Consider the following 22,386-nt stretch of genomic DNA (forward strand, 5'->3'; position numbering starts at 1 on the left):
CATCACCGAATACAGTCACAGTCTGAGCGGCTGGGGGTCAAGCCTTCAATATATGAGTTTCAGAGGGACACAGCTCAGTCCATTACAGCCGCGGCCGTATCTTGCAGCCTGGGACTCTGACCACTAGACCTGCCACCCCAGCCCCAGTTCAGGCTCCTCATTTCTCACCAACACAACAGCCCCTCTAACTTCAGCTCTGGTCTTATTACCCTCAAATCCAGGCAGGATTCTAATGTCACTCCAAGAGTCTCATCCCCTAAAGAGTAAGTTAAGAAACTGTTGATGTAATTAAGGCCGCAGACCCGCAACTAGGGGAAGTATCCTGGATCATCCAGCTGGGCCCGGCCTAGTACCTGGAGCCCTTAAAAGCAGAGATTTCTCTGGCTAGAGGCAGAGGAGGAGAGATCAAAGCATGAGAGAGACTCAAACGGCTGTCCCTGAAGGGCGCCAGGAGGCAAGGAACACAGGCAGTGTCTGGAATCTGACAGACAGCAAGCTAGGAAAGAGGAAACTCACCCTAAGACCGCTTGGACCTGAATCCTACCAACACCCTGAATGAGCCTGCAAACCACTCTTTCCTGGAGTCTCCATAAAGCCCACCTGGCGGACCCCTGGATTTCAGCCTTGCCGGGGCCACCGGACTTTTGAACCACAGAATTGTGTGAGATAGTAAGCTGGCGTGTGAAGCCATTTACTTTGCAATGGTTTGCTGCAGCAATGATAGGAAACACCGTCATCTGTACGGCAGAGTGACCTTTCTAAAGTACAAATATGTTCATAGCTCTCCTGTTTAAAATCCTCAATGGGGGCACCTGGGTGGCTCAGTGGGTTAAGCATGTGACTTCGGCTCAGGTCATAGTCTCACCATTTGTAAACTTGAACCTTGCATCAGGCTCTCTGCTGTCAGCGAGGAACCCGCTTCGGATCTTCTGTCTCCCTCTCTCTGCCCCTCGGGCTGTCTCTCTCTCAAAAATAAATACTTGAAAATAATAAATAAATAAATAAATAAATAATCAATCCTCAACGGACCACCTAAACAGCAGTTCTCAAACTGTACGCAAAGGAAACCCAGGGCTCCGTGCAACTGCATTTGGGGTACACAAGCATCTGGTTCTCGTATCTTCACATGCACCCCACTCTCAAATGTGTTCTTCTCAAATTTGAACACGCGGGAGACCCCCAAAACGTTAAGCATTTCTGCCACAGTTACCTCATTTTTGCACAGTCCCCATCTGGGAACAAAATTTGTATTACTTCATCTGTTTAATTACGTAAGCTCTGGGGCCTTCGGGTGGCTCAGTCAGTTAACCATCCACCTCCCGCTCAGGTTCCTGGATTCGAGCCCCATATCGGGCTCTGTGCTGACAGCTCAGAGCCTGGAGCCTGTTTCGGGTTCTGTCTCTCTCTGACCCTCCCCCATTCATGCTGTGTCTCTCTCTGTCTCAAAAATAAATAAATGTTAAAAAAAAAAAAAAGACCAAGTTTAAAAAATAAAATAAAATAAATAAGCGCTAAAAAAGAAAAAAATATATGAAAGCTCTGAGATTGCCAAACAGTGCATTTGCCCCAGATACAAAAGGCGCATGCAGGAGGTTCTTTGTGGCAGGCCTTCGCTAGCAAAAGACAGAGCCTGCAAACAACCCACAAGTCCATTGTCAACAGGTTGATAGAGCGAGTCACCATCCACACAGCGGAGCTCCCAGCAGCTGCAAAAGCAGTGAGGACTATGCCCACGTGTTCCTACTGAGCGATCTCCCAGGATGGTTGGTTAGTGAAAAAAGACAAGGTGGAGAAAAGCGTGGATATGGAAGGAGGGACCACAAATACACATACGCATCTTCTTGTATTAGAAAAGAATGAACTAACAAATCTGGAAACGTCTGGCTCCGCGGGAGGGACCCAGCGTCCCTAGGTCTGAGGCCTGGCGCTCGGGGACAGTGAGGCTGGGCCCCCGTCCCCGCGTTGCCTGGTGCCGCATCCCTCCGCGGTCTCCAGGACTTCCGCGAGCTCTCGTCCCCCACCCCACCGCACTCCCACGGGCGCCCGGTCCTCTGCGCACCCGCCCGGCTCTCCCCGGGCCAGGCCCCAGCGCGGCGCCCCTCCAGCTCCATCCCGGCCAGCGAGGGCGGGAGAGGAGGGGTCGTCACCGAGGGCAAAGTGCGGGCAGGGAGCGCGCCTGCACTTCCCGGGCTCAGCGGAACCCGCCCACGCGGTCAGGCACGCCCCGGCCCCGGCCCCGCGGCCTCCTCTCCGGCCGCCGCCAGCGCGCTCGGCTTCCCGGGGCCGGGGGGCCGAGGGGCCGAGCGCGAGGAGAGCGAGGGGTAGGGGCGACGGGCCTCGGACGGGGAAGGGGGGCGGCAGCGAAGAGCGCGGGCTCCCCGGCAAAGAGGACGCGGGGCCCACCGCGCGAGGACCGCTGGCACCATCAGGGGGCGCCGGCGCGGCGGCGCGCGGGCTCCCGGGGCCGAGGGGGCGGTGCCTCCCTCGCGCCAAGCCCCGCCCACGCGCCGGCAACGGCTCGCCCGATTGGGCAGCGCCGCCACGCCGTAGGGGCGGGGCGAGCGTCGTCGCGTCCGGGTGACGTCTCCCGCGGGCGTCGGGCAGGGTCGGCGGCGTCGGCAGCAGTGGCGGCGGCGGCGGCGGGTGGGAAATGGCGGAGTACTTGGCCTCCATCTTCGGCACCGAGAAAGACAAGTGAGTGAGAGGCGCCCGCCGGGGCTCCGGGCCGGGAAGGCCGGCGGGGCGCGCGCGGGCGCGGCGGCGGGGCGCAGGCGGCGGCTGGAGGCCCGGGCGGGCAGGCGGGGGGAGGGGCGCGGCGGCCCTTCCGGCCTCCGGAGCCGCGCGCCGCCGCCTCGTGGGCGCTGGGGCGGGCGATGGGCGCCCCGGCGGGCGGCGGGCTTCCGCTCGGGTGGCGCGGCCTCCCTCTCCTGGGGCTGCTGGGCGGCCCGCGGGCCGTCCCGTCTGTTGGCGACCCGGACCCCGCGCCCCCCGCCTCTTGGAGCCGTCTTGAGTTGTGCTGAAGTTGTCAACGTTTTAGCCTATTTCCTCTACTTCAGCCTTTAATGTGGTGTCGGGCAAGTAGCATAAAGCCCGCCCGTATTAAATCGTTAGATAACTTCGGGTCCCGAGTGTTGGGGTTGTACCCACTTAAAAAGCCTCTCGGCGTGTTTAAGCGACCGATCGGGCGGGTCGTGAGGACGTTGGGTTCGAAGAACTGTTACGACGAACTGGGTTATCATAAACGGCAGCGTAACCTGATTTTAACGTACTCGAAGATGTAATTCCAATATAAAAAACGTGGGGTCCCCCACCCCCCTTTTCACAGTTGCATGCCTTCCCTGCCCAGTTGTTACGTTAAAAGCAAAAAAATTTAATTTTGATTTCGAATGCCACCTTGGGACGTTTTCATTCCCAGTGCATTGACTGAAGGTGAGACTAAAGGGAAATGCCTTTCATTTAGGAGGATAATTCTTACGTTGAGAACCTAAAGATTGAGCTCTGGCTTAATCTACTTTTTGGATAAGTAGTTACCATGTTAGGATTCTTTTGGCCTGTACGAGGCTTATGTTAGTCTGCATTCTTAATGATAAATCCGAGTTTGGCATAGATAATGTTTTAATACCACTTTTGCAAACACTGTATTTATTATTTTTTTTTTAAAGATTTTGTTTTTAAGTAATCTCTACACCCAACGTGGGGCTCAGACTCACAACCCCAAGATCCAGAGTCCAACGCTCCACTGACTCAGCCAGCCAGGCGCCCCTCAAACACTGTTTAAATCGTTTCTGTTTTCCAGGATGAGGTCCATCTTGTAAAATGTGTTGTTTAGAAGAGGGGGTTATATTTTTTAATAGCAAAACTGTAAGACAATCATCAGTCATTGTCACTCCGGAAACATTTCTTTGAGTGTCAACCCTAAAATCTGTATCTGTTGACTCAAAGATGAATAAAATTTGGATCTTGTTGCCAGGGAACTTGAGGGGAAGGGGTTGCTTGTCATGTAAAGGGTAAAATTACAGTAAAGGCTCTGAAATTTCTTAAGTGCTGTGGAAGAGGCAGGCTGCCTGAATGCTTTGGGCTCACAGAGGAGACACCTTGGGGAACTTTTCCTGTAAACACGATCCCAAATGAATGGGCCAGCTTCACTGGAAACAGCCTTCTCCGAGTGTAGGCCAGGAAAACGCATCGTCAGTTTCATTCTCAAGCTTAGAAATGTGGGCCATGACTTCTGTTCCATGAAGTTTTTATTCCTTATTCTTGTATAAAGCTGTATTGGGTGGGGTTTCCATTGTACTCTACAAAACTTTTAGTTTAGAAGTTTATTCCAATAAGTTTTTATATTCCTGCTATAAATAGCCACATTTCAGCCTTTGAGAGCTGCATCATAAAAGGTGTGCATGGCTTTAATTCAGGAAACTTGATTATTTGATCTAGGTTACTCATATGCTCATTTCAGGCAGACTTGTGGGGTTTTAGTTTCCAGGAGACCATATCAACTCCTAAAAAATGAAGACGATGATTCCTGCTAACTTTTTTTTTTTCCCTCAAGCTAGAAGTGAAATGTAGGTGTGTGCCAATTAAAAAACTTTAGCTAGTTGTACATTTGAAGTTTTGGACGTTTTCTAAATCCAAGCAAAGGTTAGTCTTCTAATATCTTTTCTGTGATAGTAAATCACACTTTTTGTCTTCTTATTATTTCAGTAGTTTAAGTAGATCACTAAAAGTTGATCACTAGGAAAGTTTTGACTGATTAGTACTAAACTCTAATTGAGTGGTATGAAATGAAAGCCATCTCTGAAGGTACGAGAACAAAGATTATTTTCGTTATATAGAATAGTTGGGTAATGTTTGGGCAGGGGTTTTACGCATCCTGAGGCATTCTTGAAACGAGCTCTTCATTTGGGTGACTTTCTGAAGATGGAAGTCGTATATTCAAGTTAGATCATGTAAAGTGAGGCCTGTAAGATAAATTTGCAAATAATGTGTAGTGATCATTTTCCTCCCCCGATAAATTCAGACGTTACCATTCGTATTGCTACCTGAACTGCCGGTGGCCAGTCGATCTTTGCGAACTATCAAATTTTGTTGAAGCCCTTTGATTCTAACTCTGGATTGGCTGTCTGAACTTGCCAAAAAAAAATTGAATCGACAGGGTAACCCTCCCACCTCTGCAGGTCTAAATCTGAATGGGGCCCATCAAGTAAGATTTCATACTTCATCACAAATCTAAGCCACCTGACATTGCTGTCACGATGGCTGGATTGCTAGTTTGATTTGATCCGGATCAAACTGGATCATCAACTATTTGAACAGTAGTTAAGGGAGGACTTTGCCATAGGGACAGAAGGTGGCCTTATGTGGGAACAGACAGGTGAGTTCCCCAAGAGCTTGTTTTCGGTGCATCGAAACCAGGAGACTGCCTTACTTCAGACCTGTGTTTGGAAATGTCATGGTGGTCTGGTGTCGTGGACAAAAGAGCATGGACTTTGTTTTCTGTTTTGCTTAGACAACGATTGTGCTTAAGGAGCACTGTGTATGAAGCACGCACGCACGGTATCTGACTCTTGGAACAATGCCAGCTTGGCATTTTCCTCATTTTACAGGTGGCTCCTGGGACCAGGAGAGGTGGGGTAACTTGCCCAGGCCCAGGTAGCTAGTGGCAGAGTCAGATCTTAACTCTCACTGTGCTATATTGGTGTCCTCAGGAGAGAATTTCATCGCGGAACACTAAGAAACAGATATGTTTTAAGTTAAAATTAGTTTTAAACTAGATACTCCATTTAAGAAAAAACAGGAGAGCAGAGAACATAACGGGAAGTGGAGTGGATTTGGATGCGGGGGACCCTGGGTGGAACTGAAGCTCTCTTCCTTGAAAGAGGGGCATGTTTGTCGGGCGGCAAGTTGAAGCTTAGTAGTCCTGAAGTACTACCAGGAAGGGGAGGGTACCTGCTACCAAAGAAAACCACACGGCTGTGTTCTTGTGATGCAGAAGAAAAGTAGTGTGGTAGCATATGTCGCGGTGTTGATGTGGTTCCATTTGTCTGATCTGCCCAGCAAAATAATCTGCTTTTGTTTTCCCTTACAGAGTCAACTGTTCATTTTATTTCAAAATTGGAGCATGTCGTCATGGAGACAGATGCTCTCGGTTGCACAATAAACCGACCTTTAGCCAGGTTTGTTTGTTTCTTCTTTCTTTTTTCTGTTTTCATGTAAATTATCAGAACTTTATATACTTTACAGAGGCAGTTAATAATCTCCGTGTATCACGTAGAGTTTTTTTCCTCCAGTAGTTTCATTCTCTGTGTTCATAACTGAGTGTGTTCTTTTGTTTCAATGAGAGTGAGGCAGGTGAACCACCCCCAGTGGGAGGTCTACGAGCACAGGTCCCTCCTCTTACCGTTAGAGAAGCTTTGTACAAAGAGTGAGTGATGTTTGCTGCCTCACCCCCCTCTCTGCCCCTGTAATAGACACGGGTCCAGAAGGGGCAGCCATGCCAGCTTGGAGTCAGCTTGTTTCCCGGCACCGGTAGATGCAAAGTGGGTTTTCTGCTCTTTGCTCCCTCCAGGCAGCGGAGATGGCCAGAGCCACCTACAGGATGCACTGGCACAATTCTCAGCAGGCCCGTCTTGCCGCATGTGCTCAGGGTTCTCCAGGAGTCCTGAGTGTGCCCCCTCTGTTAGACCCCTGGCCCCGGGGTTAGCCATGACACTATGTCATAGACACATTAAAAAGTGAAACTTGCGTTAGAAGATGGGTGTTTACCTTCAGCTATTTGTAGCCAGTCTGTTCAGTTAGTTAAGGGGCACCTGTTACCTTGGGCTTAGGTCCGCCATGAGTTCAGATCAGTCAGAAATTATGATTTTTGGAGTTGTTTTGTTTTCACTGAGGAACAGGCAAGGGTTTGCACCCTACAAGTGATCAGTGATGAATTAAAGGGAGAAAGCACCTGTAGTAGGAACAGAAAACGTCCACCGTGTTTATCTGAACATGTGGAATTTGAGAAACTGTAGTCTTTCCGGACCGAGGGCTTTTGAGGTCCTTCGAACTGACCACAAAGTCTGAGTAAGCATCCTCTAAGTATTTAGGAAAATCAGCCAATGGCTGTAAGAGTCGTTAGTATTTTCTAATTTGAGCCTGTAGAAAACCCCATAATTTAATGTGTTTTTAGAAGGGAGGTGATGGCTTCCTCTCACCCATTATTCCACTGATACAGCATGGTCAGTTTAACAAGAATCTGTCTTAATAACTTACAAACATGTCTCTTTTTCGAATTTCAGAATATTGGAGAACTTGTTTTAAATATTCTGTTTACTGCAGTTTGGGGGGGGGGTGGTTGGTTTGTTTGGGTTTTTTTGTTTTGCTTTTTGACCAGCAGGCAGAAGTTTATTAGATCAGAAAAGAAGAATAGTAGGCAAACTGTCTTTACAGAGAAGGGGACACTCGAAAGTGAAGGCCCCCTACTGCATTTAGATGAACTAAATCTCCTCAACTAAGCCAGTGGTCATAGATTGGGCAATAACCAAACGTCTTAAGTGTCCACTGAGTTTTTTTATTTTAGAGGGTTACTTATAGAAGTACCAAGTGTGGGGCTGAGAGACGTTACCCCGCTACAGAGTATTCTCTAAGTTATCCAGGGACACTTGGCTTATTTTCTTTCTGAAGCATTGATGACCTCAGAATGTTAACGTGAAGTGAATTGGAGCACCGTACGTCAGAAAGAGGCAACGGTTCCATTAACATTCAGTGGGGTCGGTCGTGTGTGTTAACTTGAGCATCTTGTTTCGATTTGCTTGGTCGGTCGGTCGGTCTTAGGTGATCCTGACCTCCCCTGATTTTAATGGAACTGCATTGCCCCCTTTGAATTCTCTTTCACTAAACAGCCACTGCCAGCCAGATGACCTGAGTGAGACCGAAAATGAATTTCTTGTTGAGTATTTGGGCTCAGTATAGCTTTCTATCAGAGTTGGAAACTGAGTCGGGACAGCTTTGGGAACTATCCAAGGCCAAGACCTGCTGGCTTGGGGAAGATACCAGGCCCTGAGAGGAGGGTCTGCGTGTGTTCGTACGTGTGGTCTGGCTATCGGATGTTTCTCCCATATGGGTTCCCCCCAGCAGGCCCTTTGGAAGCACCCACACAGCTGCTTCCTTTCAGTGTAGCTAGACATGAACTGGCGGGTTTGTAAAACCACTCACAAAACTGCTTTGGACCTATGTTGTTTTGAGACTGAACATTTATTTTTCTGAATCCTGCAGTGTATTGGTTCAGCTTGTAAAGCTCAGTGTGGGTTTCTTTTTAAGCTTCTTGCAGTGATGTGGACGTTAAGATTCATGTAATATATTAGCCTACTAACTTAAACATGGTTTGTTTTTTCAGACAACTTGATTTTAAGAAGAACGGTACAATGTAAGGTTTCAAGTCTGCCTGATCCAGTTTAAAGCACAAGGGCTAAAAGGATTTTTTTCCCTTAAAGGAAGGATCGGAAAAGAACAAACGTTTAAGCTATTGTATTATGTAAACAGAGGTCCCACCGAGCAAACCTAAACGTGTGCTAGGTGACCGTGACAGTCAGGAAACCCCTGTGGTGCGCCTGTTTGCCGGGAGACCAGACAGCTTGATGGACCGCATACAGTTGACTTACGCGTTTGGTTTAAAAACGATCATAACTTTGTGTGGGGAATGTGATCCTGTGAATTTTTCCACACCTTGGTGTCTGCTGGCTTAAAGTATGAGAAGATGTTCACGTTCTGTTACGTGTTTTGCATCCCAGCACTTTAATAACGTGGGGCTACTGAAAGTAACCGGTATCGTTCCTTGTTGGTTGCTGGCTGACGTGACCCACGTCACCGCTCAAACTCTGTTTCCATAATATGATGGTTTGGGTGTGCTCTTCCGAGGACAGGCGTCTGGCTTGTGGGAAGCAAACAAGGTTGAGCCATTTGCAAACAGGTTGTCTCTTTGCAATTGTCTGATACATGCACAGCAGCCAGTAGAATTCCCCTTTTTATTTTTTTTTCCCCGCAGACCATCTTGATTCAAAACATCTATCGTAATCCCCAAAACAGTGCACAGACGGCTGACGGCTCACACTGTAAGTCCCACAGTTGGAGAAATTTTTTTAAAACAATGGTGTTAAAGAGCCCACTCTTAATTGAGACAAATAATGTTGGCTTCTGAGCTGCTGACATAGGGCTGTTGCAAACAGGACAAGGTGATGGAGGTCCTTGGCGCCCACGGCAAGAACCTGGTACTTAGCCACGTTCAGGAGGCTGGCCTAGGCGAGGCCGCTGGGGAGGCCTCCTCCCTCGGTTGACGTTTGTTAACGAGAGGGAGGGGTTCTGCCCATGTGACGTTTGAAAGTTAACCAGCCAATCACTGGTCTTTACAGTGACTGAACCCCCGGCATTTATTAAGTTCTTTCTGTAAGATTAAAAAGCTTAGGCGTATTTAGGAATCAATAAGGTAAGTTGCCCAATAAGTGTGGGTTTTATTTCACCATGACGATTTTTCCTCTAGGAAGTGGAGATCTCATGATATGTAATTATTGTATTTCTCTACCGCTGTGGCTTTTGTCGTCGGCTCACGCACGCGCTTCCTCGGTTCGTTACGTTCTTCTGGAACGTCTGAGCCCCCTTTGGCAGAAACCTGCCAGGTTGCCCGCACTCTTGGCTGGAACTTTGGGACGGAGAATCTTCACGTTCCGCGAGCAGAAATACAATAACAGCATATCACGGGATCTCTGTCACGTCGCAGTGTTAGGGTGCTCCGAGACAGCCACCAGCTAAGAACGCGTCTCCGCTTCGAAAGGAAATAACTTGCTCTTTTTGCAGCACTGAGTCTTGACCGAAGCGATCGCCACAGGAAACCGGTGAAGTGTTTAAATTTAATTTTCCATAATATAAAGTTGTTGCGTTTTGTATTTCAGACCATTGCCCTCTTGAACATTTACCGTAACCCTCAAAACTCTTCCCAGTCTGCTGACGGTTTGCGCTGTAAGTTCATACAAGTTCCTTCCCTGGTTCCCTGGGCTTGCGTGTCAGAGCTCAGTGTCCACTCCACCTGGTCTGCCGTGTAGGGTCAAGGACGGCCTTTCGCTAGACGTGTCGAGAGCTTTTGTCCCCCCACCCCCCCGGCCCCACGGATACCTCTGAGACGTGAACTCCTGCCCGCTGCCTCGCAAGAGAAGCAGTGACCGGAAAGGACGCCCTCCCGGCACCATAGCTGGGGGCTGCTGCTCTCCCTTTACCTAGACCGTCGTCCTCGGGGGGACACACTCGCAGTTAAGCGTGCAGTTATGTCCTTCCCCTCTCGAGAGCAGCAGCATCAGAGTTTCTCTTGCCTAAAAGAACCCAAATTGTTTGGAAATTACTTTTCAGGTTTCATTTCTTACTAGACTTCTTAAACTCTCATTCAGGAGATCATGCTTTAGTGGAGAGCATGGTTCGCAGAGTATTTCCCGAGTGGGGTCCCTCCGAGTCGCACGGACTCCGGAGTCCTCCCCAGCCCCAGCCCCATGCCAACTCAGTCGTTAATCAGATACTTTACGTAGCTGCCTCCAACCTCAGGAGTTAGTGTACCACATTTGGAAGATGAAAGGTGTGCTTGGTGGGGAAATAGGTCTGAACGGGGCATTTTGTAGACATTACGATTTCTTCCTGTACTGGGAAACATCAAAGTTAAGTTCACGAACATTGTATTTACTGAGGGGTAGTTTTTCAAGAACACTATACATAGCAGTACCCCTGGGAATTTCAGAAAGCTAAAGCGTATATTTTCTGGCCATTGGGCTGTGGAATCAATTCAGTCATCCGTAGGTAAATTGAAACATATCCTAGACTCCTGTTAAAATCAAGGGGTCCGACCCCGACGCCTTGCTATTCATTCACCAGGTGGTTTTAGAGCTACGGGTCAGTAGGGGGCGCTGTGTACATGTAACCCCTGCATAGCCACAGGCATCAGGCAAATCCCCCTCTGGCCCGGGGCCCCTCAGTGTACAGGGCGGTCCACAGAGCTGAGCGGGCCCCGCAGCACCCCCTCCCCCTCGGGCTGGCCCCAGACGGGGAGGCCTCGCCTCTGCGCGCCTGTGGGTGCACAGTGCACGCGCCCGGGGAGGGGGCTCGTGAGGCTCTCCTGCCCACACGCTGTGCTTCCCGGTGCTGTGCTGACCCGGTAGCAGATCGTGTGTTTCCCTGAATCTGACGGTGGCGGGATTTGCTTGGTAGCCCTTGTTTCAAAATACTTGGTTTTGCTTTGGTTTTTAAAGAACTCAGGTGAGCAGGCGGAGGGAAATGCTTATATATGGACTTACTAGTTTTTGTAAGAACCCTGCCCTGGGCTGAAAGGGATGGGAAGCTGACGGTTGAGTAACAGCAGTTAATCACTCTTTGCCCTGACTCTGTACTTGGGGACTGCGGGTGGGGGAGAGGGGGGCGGGGGGCTTCGCTGACAAAACAGTGTCATAGCATGCTTCGTGTCTTTATCTGCGATCCACAGTACTCTTGTTTTGCGTGTGCTACCCAAGGTTTAGCTGTACCAGATATTCCCATCATGGGGCCCACATTCTACAAATTAGGTGAAATTCTGATTCTTCGATTTAGGAAGAAAATCAGTTTAAGCTGGTGAACCTGCGGCAGAGCCTCCGAGTACATTTCATCCAGCCAGGTTCATCCGGGTCCTAGATTCACGACACGACCCTTGTTAGCGTACCCTTCCGTGTGTAGTGTAGAAGTACAAATCCCAGTTCAGGAGTGCTTCCGTAAGAAAACTGGTATTTCGGGGACACATTAGTTAAAACATATTGAGTCGTGGGGATGACTCTTCAGGTGACCAGTTTCTCAATTGGTCATCTCTGTTCTTCTAGTCATTTGGTTGAAAAATTTTAAGCGGAGTATAGAAGATAAAGTATGCCCGTTATCAAGCATTGTCCAGTCGGACTTTCCGGGAGTTATTAAAATAAATGCTGTTCTATAGTAAGAGACTAACAGTAATTTAACCAGCACTGAGTCTCAACGCTGCTGGCACTGAGAGCGTGCAAATACGTTTTCTCATTTTTTTCCAAAGTGGAGAAGGGAATGTAAACATTAAAATCTGCCCTTTGGAATGGCCTTCTCTTCTCCTGACTAGTTTTTCTGTGGTTTACAACCTGATTTCAACTCAGGGAAGGAGGTTAAATTCATGATAGCCACCCAGAGGAGTAGTTGTTGCCCGGTGCATTTGCTCACGTTGGGCTTCTAAAGCAAGCTGGGTTCCTGAAATTCAAACATAACTAAAATGCAGGAATTCGCCCCTCCCCCGTGAATGAGAAAAATTTAAGCCATTCTCAGAATCAAAAGACTCAAGTGCTTGTCCTTAAAGATAAGGTTTTCCTGGGCCCTGGGAGACTGCTCCAAGGTGTTGCCTCGGCTCCCTGGCCTTCAGTGGGTGTGGCAGGTGAGGCCGCCAGTCCAAGGAGTGTGGCCTTGGAAGGTGACGACTGAAGGTTAAACTGGCCCAGCTTTGAAGCCACTCGCCTCTGTAGGCTGCCCCCATCTAGCTGTGTGCAACATTGGTTTAATTGACGTGCCCGCTTTGTGATTTCTCAGATTTAGGGCAAGAGAATTCTAGAATCTGAATGGTAAAATTTTGTAGAGAGAATGATTTGGGGGATAGAATGTAAATTCGAAAAATCTACCCACACAATGGACATGATTTCGCTTAGTGCATGTGAATTATGAAGAATAAACTTGAAAATAGTCCTGGAATATAAAACAAGAATGCTTTCTTCAACAAAGCATTGTAACCATCCCTCTATCCAGAGGCATTCGAGGTACTGTGATTGAACTTGGTAATTATCCTACTGAGTATTTATGGTCATTTGGGTTTTAATCGCATCAGAAAGAATTCGGTAATAGTGTGTGGCTGATACTCTGTAAAAGAAATTAGTCAGGAACATTAGCCCTTAATCACTTGATCCTGATTTCTACTGTTACTTTAACGTAATGAAGAGGAAGAACATACCAGTGTGATTCCTTGGCCGCTATTTTAAACCGTAAAAGGAAGAAGACTTTCATTTAGAAATTTGTTGAGAGTAAATGATTTCCTTACGTTTTCTGAAAGTGTGGCCCTTTGATGCTGATTAAAACTTGTCATTTTCATAGCCAGAATGGAGATGGTCATAAGGGGGCACTTAAAGACCTCAGCACACTTTAAAATTGTAACCACTGGCTGTCACGCCGCACCTCCGCGCTCCGGGAGAGCGCAGCTGTCGCGGCTCCTCTAGATAACTAACGTGTCACGGTGGCAGTTGGGGTGAACGCAGAGCCCTGCGGGCGGGGCTCCCGCTCTAACCAGCAAGGTGTCTGTCGTCCGCAGGCGCGGTGAGTGACGTGGAGATGCAGGAGCACTACGACGAGTTTTTTGAGGTGAGTGACTGGCGCTTGGGGGGGGGGGTGCGTCTCCCGTGGGTCGGGACCCTCAAGCCGCCGTCCTCCTCTCCCCGCAGGAGGTTTTTACAGAAATGGAGGAGAAGTACGGCGAGGTGGAGGAGATGAACGTCTGTGACAACCTGGGAGACCACCTCGTCGGGAACGTGTACGTCAAGGTAGGAAGGGCGTGCCCCGCGGGAGTGCTCGCTCGCGGCTGGCGGGAGGAGGCGGCTGCTGCCTTGGGATCTTCGCGGGAACGGGAGTGCGGCCGGCTTGCCCAGGCGTGGCAGCCGCCTGTGGGCGCCGCGGCCCCCGCCCTTCAGGGTTGGGATCTTCGGAGGGTGCTGCTGACGGCTGTCTAGACGCAGGAGAAGTCAGTCGGTTTACACCTGTGGTTCCCTCCCCCCCCCCTTTTTTTTAACTTCCCGGTCTAAATAAATCCTTGTGTTTGCTCATGTTAACCAACTGAGTTTGAAAACCAAGGCAGTGTTGGTACGATCTTGGATCATCGCGAAATTAAGTGATCCAGTTGCAAGTAAAGGACGATCTGTGTTTAACGTGATCTAAGACATCCTTCCACCTCATTTGAGCCACGTGAACGCGTATCCGTGGCTCGGTAGCCGGAGACCTTCCCGTCAGGTGGGGGCAGCAAGCCCTCTTGATCTGTCTTTCCAGTTTCGCCGTGAAGAAGACGCGGAGAAGGCCGTGATCGACTTGAACAACCGTTGGTTTAACGGGCAGCCGATCCACGCCGAGCTGTCCCCGGTGACCGACTTCAGAGAGGCGTGCTGCCGCCAGTACGAGATGGGGTAGGTGACGGGGGGCCCGCGACGGGGGCCGGGAGGGCGGGGGCGTGGGGTGGGGGGCGGCCCGCGGCATGTTGGCCTCTGTCTCCCCCGCAGGGAGTGCACGCGGGGCGGCTTCTGCAACTTCATGCACCTGAAGCCCATCTCCAGAGAGCTGCGGCGGGAGCTGTACGGGCGCCGGCGCAAGAAGTGAGTACTGCGGCGGGCTGGCTGCCGCTGGCGGCGCCGTCCGTTCTCGCGAAGCGTTTCCCGAGGAGAGCTCGGCCCGGGTGTGAAGGTCACCGTTGAGGACGTAGTGTGTGTCTTAAGGTCTGAGAACGTGCCCTTAAAAGGATGTCCCGCCCGCACAGTCCCGAAGTGAGGGAACGGGTGAGTGGGGAACCCTCGAAATTGGGTTCGTGTGCGCAGCGTCTTTTGCCCGCAGGTGGAGTGACTTCCTTTACGTACTGCGGGTGTCCGTGGGTTTGGGCAGGTTTCTTTGGTTTGCTTGCGGCCACGGGCAGAAGGGGGAGCACGGCCTGGCCCGCTCCTGGTGTTCTGAGTGCAGACCGTGCTGTCCCAGCACAGAGAGAAACCCAAGGCGTCGGGAGACCGTCGCCTTTCCCTGCTTGGATGGAGTTCTGACCCGGGGGGTTCTCACTCGTCTCCTGGTAAACACGTGCCCGGAGGTGCAGACGTTAGTGATTCCGTCTCACTGTCAACAAGAAGCATGGGCACAGGAGGAGGGCGGTGCGTGTCTGGGCCGCCGCGGCAGGAGACCGTCCCCAAGGCCCTGAGCCGGCGCTCTGGAAGCACGGGACACGGAGGACGTTGTGCCCGTTTCCCTGACACGGGGCGTGTCTACACGGGGCGTGCGGTGTGGCGGGCGCGACGGTCTTCCTTGATCGTGCCATCCGTTCCGCGGGGTCCGCCCAGAAGCGTCCGCCCGTGTGGGGGCTTTGTTGTGTGCTTTGCTTTGGTTGCCACAGCTTTGTTTCTTTTCCTTGGTTGCAGGCATAGATCGAGGTCCCGGTCTCGGGAGCGTCGCTCTCGGTCTAGAGACCGCGGTCGTGGCGGCGGCGGTGGCGGCGGCGGCGGCGGTGGGGGACGGGAGCGTGACAGGAGGCGGTCGAGAGACCGTGAAAGATCGGGGCGATTCTGAGCCACGCCGTTTTTACCGTATGTCTGCTAGGCAGTGTTGTAGTTGATTGACCAAACCAGTTCATAACGGGAATTTTTTTTAAAAAACAACAAAAAAACACAAAGATGGGTTTCTGAATAAAATTTGTAGTGATACAGTACTCGGTGTAGTCCTTTCTTGCGGGCCGCCTCGGTCTCCTCCTTTGCAGCACACGCCGTCCGTTTTGGGGGGGAGGGTCTTGGGTAATAGACAGAACCACAGTGTTAAACTCGTAGGATGTGAGATGAAGCGCCCCGTCCGTTAGGGGAAAGAAAATTCACGCGAGCAACGGTCGTGCCCGTTCCCAGTGGCCGACGTGCGAGCGAGTAATGTGGCGTTTCTCCGCCGAGGCTGCTGGAGACCCTGCTGCGGGGAACCCGGGGTCCGCGCCCTGGACTTCCCGCAGGGTCGGTGAGTGACACTTGGACGGGACGGTGGCCGTGCCGGCGTCCGTAGGAGAGAGGGCTTTCAATCCGGTGCCGCCAGTGGCCCCGTCCGTGTCCCGTTTCTCTCACCCAGGAATCTTCTAGTCTCGTTCAAAGAGCCTCCGTGCTGTCCGGAAGCACAGGGCCTGTCCCGAAATGGGGCCTACACGTGGATGTGCCCGGAGCTGCACAAGAGCTGCCGGCCCCGTTCCTGTGTTCCACCCCGGCCACCGGCTCGTCACCAGCCTGCCAGAGTGGCTTGGGCAGAGATGCCCTCTGGTGCGGGGCTGCGCCCATGTCACTGTCCCCGAACTGTAGTCACGGTGCCAGCCGGCCGCCCGCATGCTGCATGTAACGTTGAGCGCCATCCGCTCGGTCTGGGTCCACCCACGCTGTGTCCTCCGAGGAGGTCGCCTCTCTGGCGCACCACAGCTTGCTTCTCAGTGACTGTCGCCACCCCTGGGCGCCCGCGCACTGGGCTGAGAACCTGGCAGGGAGGGCGGGATGGGCGGCGTGCACGTGTCCACCTGCTCGGTCCGCGTGCTGGTCCGTCCGCCTGCTTGGTCTCCAGTTGCTGGGAGTGGCAGTTCGGGGAGCGAGGGACCGTCTCAGCCCTGCCCTTGGCCTAGGAGGAGACATCTTGCCACCGTGACGGCGCACAAGTATCGGAAGGAAATAGTTGACCAGCGTGGGCTTTTTTGTTTTGTTTTCCTTTTTCACGAAAGCCACTTTTTTTGTGATCAAATTTTTAATAGTGATTTTAATGATTAATCCCTAGTCTTGTTTAGGTTTGGTGTGAGTTTTCCTATTTTTTGCATGGTAGTGAGCAGATGATTTGGGATGAATTCATGGTGGTTTTGAGTCGGCAATCCGGGAAGTTTTGTGTAAGTTCTCTCATTCTCCATACTTCCAGGCATCAGTACCAGCACTATAGTTACTCTGTCCAAATTTGGTCAGTTTGTGAAGATTGTGGAGTAATTTCCACTGTATCTGAATGTGAAAATTTTTTACTTTGTGTTTCTTAAATGTCAGACACCACATGAGTGGGGAGGGACAGAGAGAGGGAGAGAAAATCCCAAGCAGGCTCCTGGCTGTCAGCACGGAGCCTGACGCAGGGCTTGATCTCATGACGTGTGATTTCAGGACCTGAGCCGAAATCAAGAGTCTGATGGTTAACCGAGCCACCAACGTGCCCCTACTTTATAGTTCTTAACTGAGATTAGAATTCCCTTTTCCTGTGAAAGTGTCTATTAAAAACATACAGGAAAATCCCACCAAAGGAGCCTTTCAGTGTTGCCACTGACGTGAGAAAGCTGAACTGACGGTGACCGGGAAGCCTGTACCTGTCCGTCCTCCGTGCCTGAGACTGGTCTGCAGTGGAGGGACATGGGGGGCTTCTGGTCCCGAACCCGCCGGTTCGGGTGTGCTGGGGCCGCGGTGGGCCGGGGACAGCCCGGCACAGAGGCCTGAGCAGTCTCCCCGTGGGAGACCGCGGGTCCGTGGAGGTTTACGTGGGAAGAGTCATTGAATCCCTTGTGATTTGTGATGAGCCCGGGCCCAGCACAGCATCACGGAGATGTTTCTTGTCCTCAACGGTCGATGCCGGATCTTCAGATTGAAGCCAGACGGGAAGCAAGAATGTAGGTGAGATAAGGTCTCACGAAAGGTGTCCACACCCCTAACTCGGCAGCTGATGGTCCTGGGGTCTGCTTGCTGTTTTGACACAGTGGGCCTAACAGACGAGGTGACTGTGCACCCGTGTTACAGTAGATAAAAATCACTGTAAACATTTCTGACATTGGCAGCTGGGGGCAGCCGTGCCTGGTAACTGGTGATGGTTCACTTTTCGTTTTCACACAATTCTTTGGTTTTTGTTTTGTTTTAAGTTTATTTGAGAGAGAGAGAGTAGGGGAGGGGCAGAGAATCTCAAGCAGGCTCGGCACGGCAGAGCCCGACGCAGGCCTCGAACTCACCAACTGTGAGACCGTGACCTGAGCCAAAGTCGGACGCTTGATCGACTGAGCCACCCAGGCGCCCCGAGAGTTCACTTCTTTTGAACGAGCTCTTATTGGAGAAATGATGGGTAACGTGGTAACTGAGGCAGCGTCCAAACTGAGTGATTAATTGTCCCTTTCTCACCTTTCAGTTCGGGATTCCTTACAAAAAGGGGCTAAAACTCCCGAGTGAGTTCTAAAAATTGGAAAAAGTCTCGATTTACAGCACACAACAATGGTATTCAAGTTGGTTTCTAGAGCCTTTGCAGTGGACAGCCTCTCGCCTGGGTGGTGCCAGGCTGTCGCTTGGCACGCGGCTGACCCTGGTGAGGCTTCCTCGGGTCCGGGGCCCCCCGCACGTGTGGCTCCCCCCCAAGAAACAAACCCGATCTGCGGTCTCCACTGCTGATCTGCCAGGCGGGGCTTGTACCGTCATTTCACAAGAGGGCATTTTCTTTCTTTTTTTTTTTTTGAGACAGAGACAGAGCATGAACGGGGGAGGGGCAGAGAGAGAGGGAGACACAGAATCCGAAGCAGGCTCCAGGCTCTGAGCCATCAGCTCAGAGCCCGACGCGGGGGCTCGAACTCACGGACCGCGAGATCATGACCTGAGCTGAAGTCGGACGCTCAACTGACTGAGCCACCCAGGCGCCCCGGGCATTTTCATTTTTTATTATGGAAAATTTTAAACACGCAGAGAAGCCGAGACTGTCGTGAGGCCCCAGGTACTTTAACCGCATATGCCTTAAAATCTGCGTCCCTGACGTGTGGACTTGGCCACACTCCAGTCTCCGGAAAGGACGGCCCTTGGATAAGCTCACCTCTGGACAAGTCCCCCGGGGCCTTGTTTCTCGTGTTTGCTCGGGCCTGGGGTTTGGCAGCCACGGGCTTGGCCAGCACCACCTGGGTGTGCGGGCCAACGTGAGCAAACCGGGATGGGTGCCTGGCACTGGGGAGGCCGCTCTGGGCGGGAGGTAAATGGGCCAGGCTGGCCCAGTGGGAGTGGTGGGTGCTTTTCACAACTGGGAACGACGGATGGGCTGTGGAGTCAGGTGTGACCAGGCTCCTCTGGCCTCCGCCCCGCGTGGGTTCGCATCGGGCAGAGAGCGAGGCGGCAGCCTTGAGTTGGCCGTGAAGGACACCGCTGCCCCCAGAACGCCCAAGTGTCTGATGCCCCAGTGACCGGATCTGGTGCAACTTCTTTTTCTTTTTTTTTCTTGTCATGTTTCTCGTGGATGGGCCGCAGGGTGCGTACAGCAAAGTGCCAAAAACAAGGAGCAAGTGCCACCCAAGTGAGCTCCCCGCCAGCCCCCTGTCCCCCATGGGCCCTCACGCACAAAGCTCTTCTCTTCCTAGAGGAAACCCGCTCTCGGTTGTTTTGTCGTTACGATCTCCGTAAGCTTCATCAAACATTGCTGTTTTGCCAGTTTTAAAATTTTTCGTAAATGGAATCTTTATTTTTTTTTTTAATGTTTATTTTTGAGAGAGAGACAGAGACAGAGCATGAACGGGGGAGGGGCAGAGAGAGAGGGAGACACAGAATCGGAAGCAGGCTCCAGGCTCCGAGCTGTCAGCGCAGAGCCCGACGCGGGGCCCGAACTCACGGACCGCGAGATCATGACCTGAGCCCAAGTCGGACCCTTAGCTGACTGAGCCCACAGGTGCCCCATGGACGGAATCTTTCTGTGTAACTTGTCCTGCCCCTGCTCGGCTCGTGTGCAGCGTTCCGTGTGTTTGGGACACAGCCGACTTGGAATTTGCAGCTTCAGGTGTCACCGCGGCGAGAAAGGAATAAAGTGGGGGTACCTCCGCCCACTTTACTGGCTGGGAGAGCAGGAGGAGGAAGGAGGGCGGTGGGAACAGCGGGGGCGGGTGCCCCCATGGATGCTCCAGGGTCCCGTAGGCTGTAGGCTGTGCTGCTGAAACACGACCCTGACCTCTCGACTCGCCCTCCACTCACCATCAAGTCTATCTGATAAAGCTGCCTAGAGGACACGGGTTTGGGTTTTCAGGCCCAGAGAACCTGTAACACCATCTCCCGCCATGGTGTGACCTCGGCACAGTCCCAGGACACCCAATCTCCAGGATGGCCGCCTTCTGCCAGGCTGGCAAGGAGGGAAAAGAGGTCCCCAAGTTTGCACCTTTGAGACGGATCCGTGTTGTGTGCGGGGCAAGTACCAACAGGTCAGGGTCAGCCCGTCACCCAGCGTTCAGACACCGCCACGCTTCTCCCAGCAGAGGGAGGGCACAGTGAGCACAGGGGCAGGTGCGGCGGCATCCCCGGGGTGGGTGTTACTTCCCCGGGGAGACGAGATACTGGCTTTTAAGGAATGTCACTCCTCCTCCCGGTGTTCCTCTGTGTTCCCTCTCAGCCCACCGAGTAGGAGCCGTTGGTGGCCCAAAGTGGTCTGGGGAGGGATCAGCCCTCATCCGGGCTGCCCTCGTCTCATCCACTGCTCCCGGGGCTCCTCTTGGTTCCACAGACAGGTGGCTTCTGCCCCAAGAGGGTTTTGAACAGGCAAGCCCCGTGCAGTACTGGCCTCCAGGGCCACCCTGCAGGCAAGGCTGAGGCCACACACACACACACACACACACAGACACACAGTGTCACATGACACCCAGACCCCTGTCCAGGGGTCTTCTCTTCCTGGAGGAAGTGCCAGAGACAAGTGAGAACAAAGCCAGGACCTAAAACTGCTGGAACCAGGAAAATACAACTCTCCTCCTACATCAGATCCCCCAGAGAGGAATCATCCGGAGCCGAATCACCTTCCCCCTCAAAGTTCAGACACTGGAGCTCAAAGTCTCTTCCTCCACTACGTCTTACACAATGGAAGCTTCTCAGCCAAAGAGCCCCCGGGCCCACCGGGGGGCTGCCTTCCCGTGCAGCCTAGGAGCAGCAGGCTGAGCCCGAAAATAGAGCCGCTGTGAATCCACGTGGCCCGGGATCCGGCAGCCCAGTTGCCCGACCCTCGTGGTGGGTTCCGACAGGCTGGACGCCTCCTGGGCAGTGCAAGGTGGCTCTCGGGGAGGGGACCCACCGTTCGTCCCCTTGGGAGTTAACGTTACAGCACATAGAGCTCTCGTCCCCAGAACCGGGCCCCGTCCCAGGACGGACTGCATTCTTTTGCTCAGAAGATTCCAGGCACGTCCGGGTATACTTGGCTCCCTCACAGCCGGACCTTCCTTGGGGAGCACATGAGGCTCGGAACAGCTCCACCCACACCTGGGGGACAAATACTCAGGCACCTGTTTCAAATCCCATGTCTTTTTTTTTTTTTTTCAAATCACATGAAATTGCCATTGTTTATAGGTCAAATAAGATCAAACATCAGCAATTTCACGTGGTCCAGCCTGACACATCCCAAGGTCAGGTTGATTGCCGTCACATGGGCGGGGGGGGGGGGGGGGGGGGGTGGGGGTGGGGCGGCAGGCAACAAGTTCATTGGGGAAAAGCAGCAGAGATGCAAGTCCAAATCCTGGCTCTGCTCGCCACTGGAGGTAGATGTTGGGTAGGTCACTCGGCCTCTCTGTGCCTCACTTTTCTCCTCTGTGAGGTGACGATTAAATTGTGAGGATTCCGTTTGTTGATTCAGGCAAAGTTCTCAAACAGTGCCCGGCACGTGCTCTGTAGGTGCTCCGTAACAGTCATCGTTGGTTGCAATGCTGCCAGTTACCGAAGGTGGAACGCGGGTGAGTGGAGAGAAAGACAAGTACGTGGGCCCCTAGGAACCCAACTGGGTCTGCGTTACAAAGTGAAGAGCTGACAGGTGGTGTGAAAAACAGCGAGTGTAAAACTGAGACGCTGAACGTGACAGAACCTTGTGGCAAGAAGTAAGGTAGACCTAAATAGGCATCCCATGTTCATGGACCAGAAGACTTACTCCCCACATCAAAAGGAATGAAAGGATAAATTTAATCAAGGGACTACAAGACCCGTGTACCGAAAATGACAAAACTTTGCCAAAAGGAACTAAACAAGACCCAAACAGTCTCATCCTGTGTTCACAGATTGGAATATTTAACGTTGTTAAGATGGCAATACGCCCCCATGGCAGCTGCAGATTCCCTGTAATCCCTATCACAGTCCCAACAGCCTTTTTGCAGAAATAGAAAAGCTGAGCCTAAAACTCAAAGGGAATTTTAACGGCCTCTAAATATCAGCCAAGAAAATCTCAAAGAATGAAGTTGGAAGACTTGTGCTTCTTGATTTCAAAACTTAGTTACAGTAGTAAAAATGGTGTGGTGCTGGCACAAGGGGAGACATTGAAGATCGATGGAACAGAATTGAGGGCCCAGAAGGAAACCCTTACTTCTCTGGTCAGTTGATTTTGATAAGGGCACCAAGACTAGTCAACGGGAAAAGAACAGTCTTTTCAACAAATGGTGTTGGGACCACTGGTTATCTACATGCAAAAGGAGAAAGAAGTTGGATTCTTAGTCCATGCCGTCTACAAAATATTAACTCAAAATGGATCAGAAACCTAAATATAAGAATTAAAATCATGGGGGCCCCTGGGTGGCTCAGTCGGTTGAGTGTCCAACTCTTGGTTTCAGCTCAGGTCAGGATCTCACAGTTGCTGAGTTCAAGCCCCACATCA

General features: G+C 51.8%; 1 protein-coding gene across 6 annotated transcripts; it reads left to right on the forward strand.

Annotated features, from left to right (window-relative positions):
• The first annotated feature begins 2,537 nt into the window (after positions 1-2,537).
• Positions 2,538-15,487, forward strand: U2AF1 (U2 small nuclear RNA auxiliary factor 1). 6 transcript variants are annotated; one of them, XM_027041509.2, is made up of 9 exons: positions 3,104-3,429; positions 6,086-6,173; positions 9,023-9,089; positions 9,924-9,990; positions 13,349-13,398; positions 13,479-13,577; positions 14,077-14,210; positions 14,304-14,396; positions 15,201-15,487. In XM_027041509.2, the coding sequence occupies exons 5-9, from the start codon at positions 13,369-13,371 to the stop codon at positions 15,346-15,348; spliced, it is 504 nt and encodes a 167-aa protein (XP_026897310.1). In that variant the 5' UTR covers positions 3,104-3,429; positions 6,086-6,173; positions 9,023-9,089; positions 9,924-9,990; positions 13,349-13,368; the 3' UTR covers positions 15,349-15,487. The 6 variants fall into 6 exon arrangements, with proteins under 6 accessions (XP_026897307.1, XP_026897305.1, XP_026897306.1 ...); XM_027041506.2 differs by lacking the exons at positions 3,104-3,429; positions 9,924-9,990 and adding an exon at positions 2,538-2,694; XM_027041504.2 differs by lacking the exons at positions 3,104-3,429; positions 9,023-9,089 and adding an exon at positions 2,538-2,694 and having other exon boundaries at positions 9,903-9,990.
• The last annotated feature ends 6,899 nt before the right edge of the window (positions 15,488-22,386 follow it).

This window comes from Acinonyx jubatus, chromosome C2, assembly GCF_027475565.1.
Source record: "Acinonyx jubatus isolate Ajub_Pintada_27869175 chromosome C2, VMU_Ajub_asm_v1.0, whole genome shotgun sequence".
In the NCBI taxonomy this organism is placed as follows: Eukaryota; Metazoa; Chordata; class Mammalia; order Carnivora; family Felidae; genus Acinonyx; species Acinonyx jubatus.

Excerpts from the sequence above, each read along its gene's own strand:
- U2AF1 (XM_027041504.2), top strand. The coding sequence starts at position 2,651 with ATGGCGGAGTACTTGGCCTCCATCTTCGGCACCGAGAAAGACAA. Across the intron at positions 6,174-9,902 it reads ATAAACCGACCTTTAGCCAG|TTGTTGCGTTTTGTATTTCA; the intron begins GTTTGTTTGTTT and ends CATAATATAAAG. Across the intron at positions 13,399-13,478 it reads ACTACGACGAGTTTTTTGAG|GAGGTTTTTACAGAAATGGA; the intron begins GTGAGTGACTGG and ends CTCTCCCCGCAG.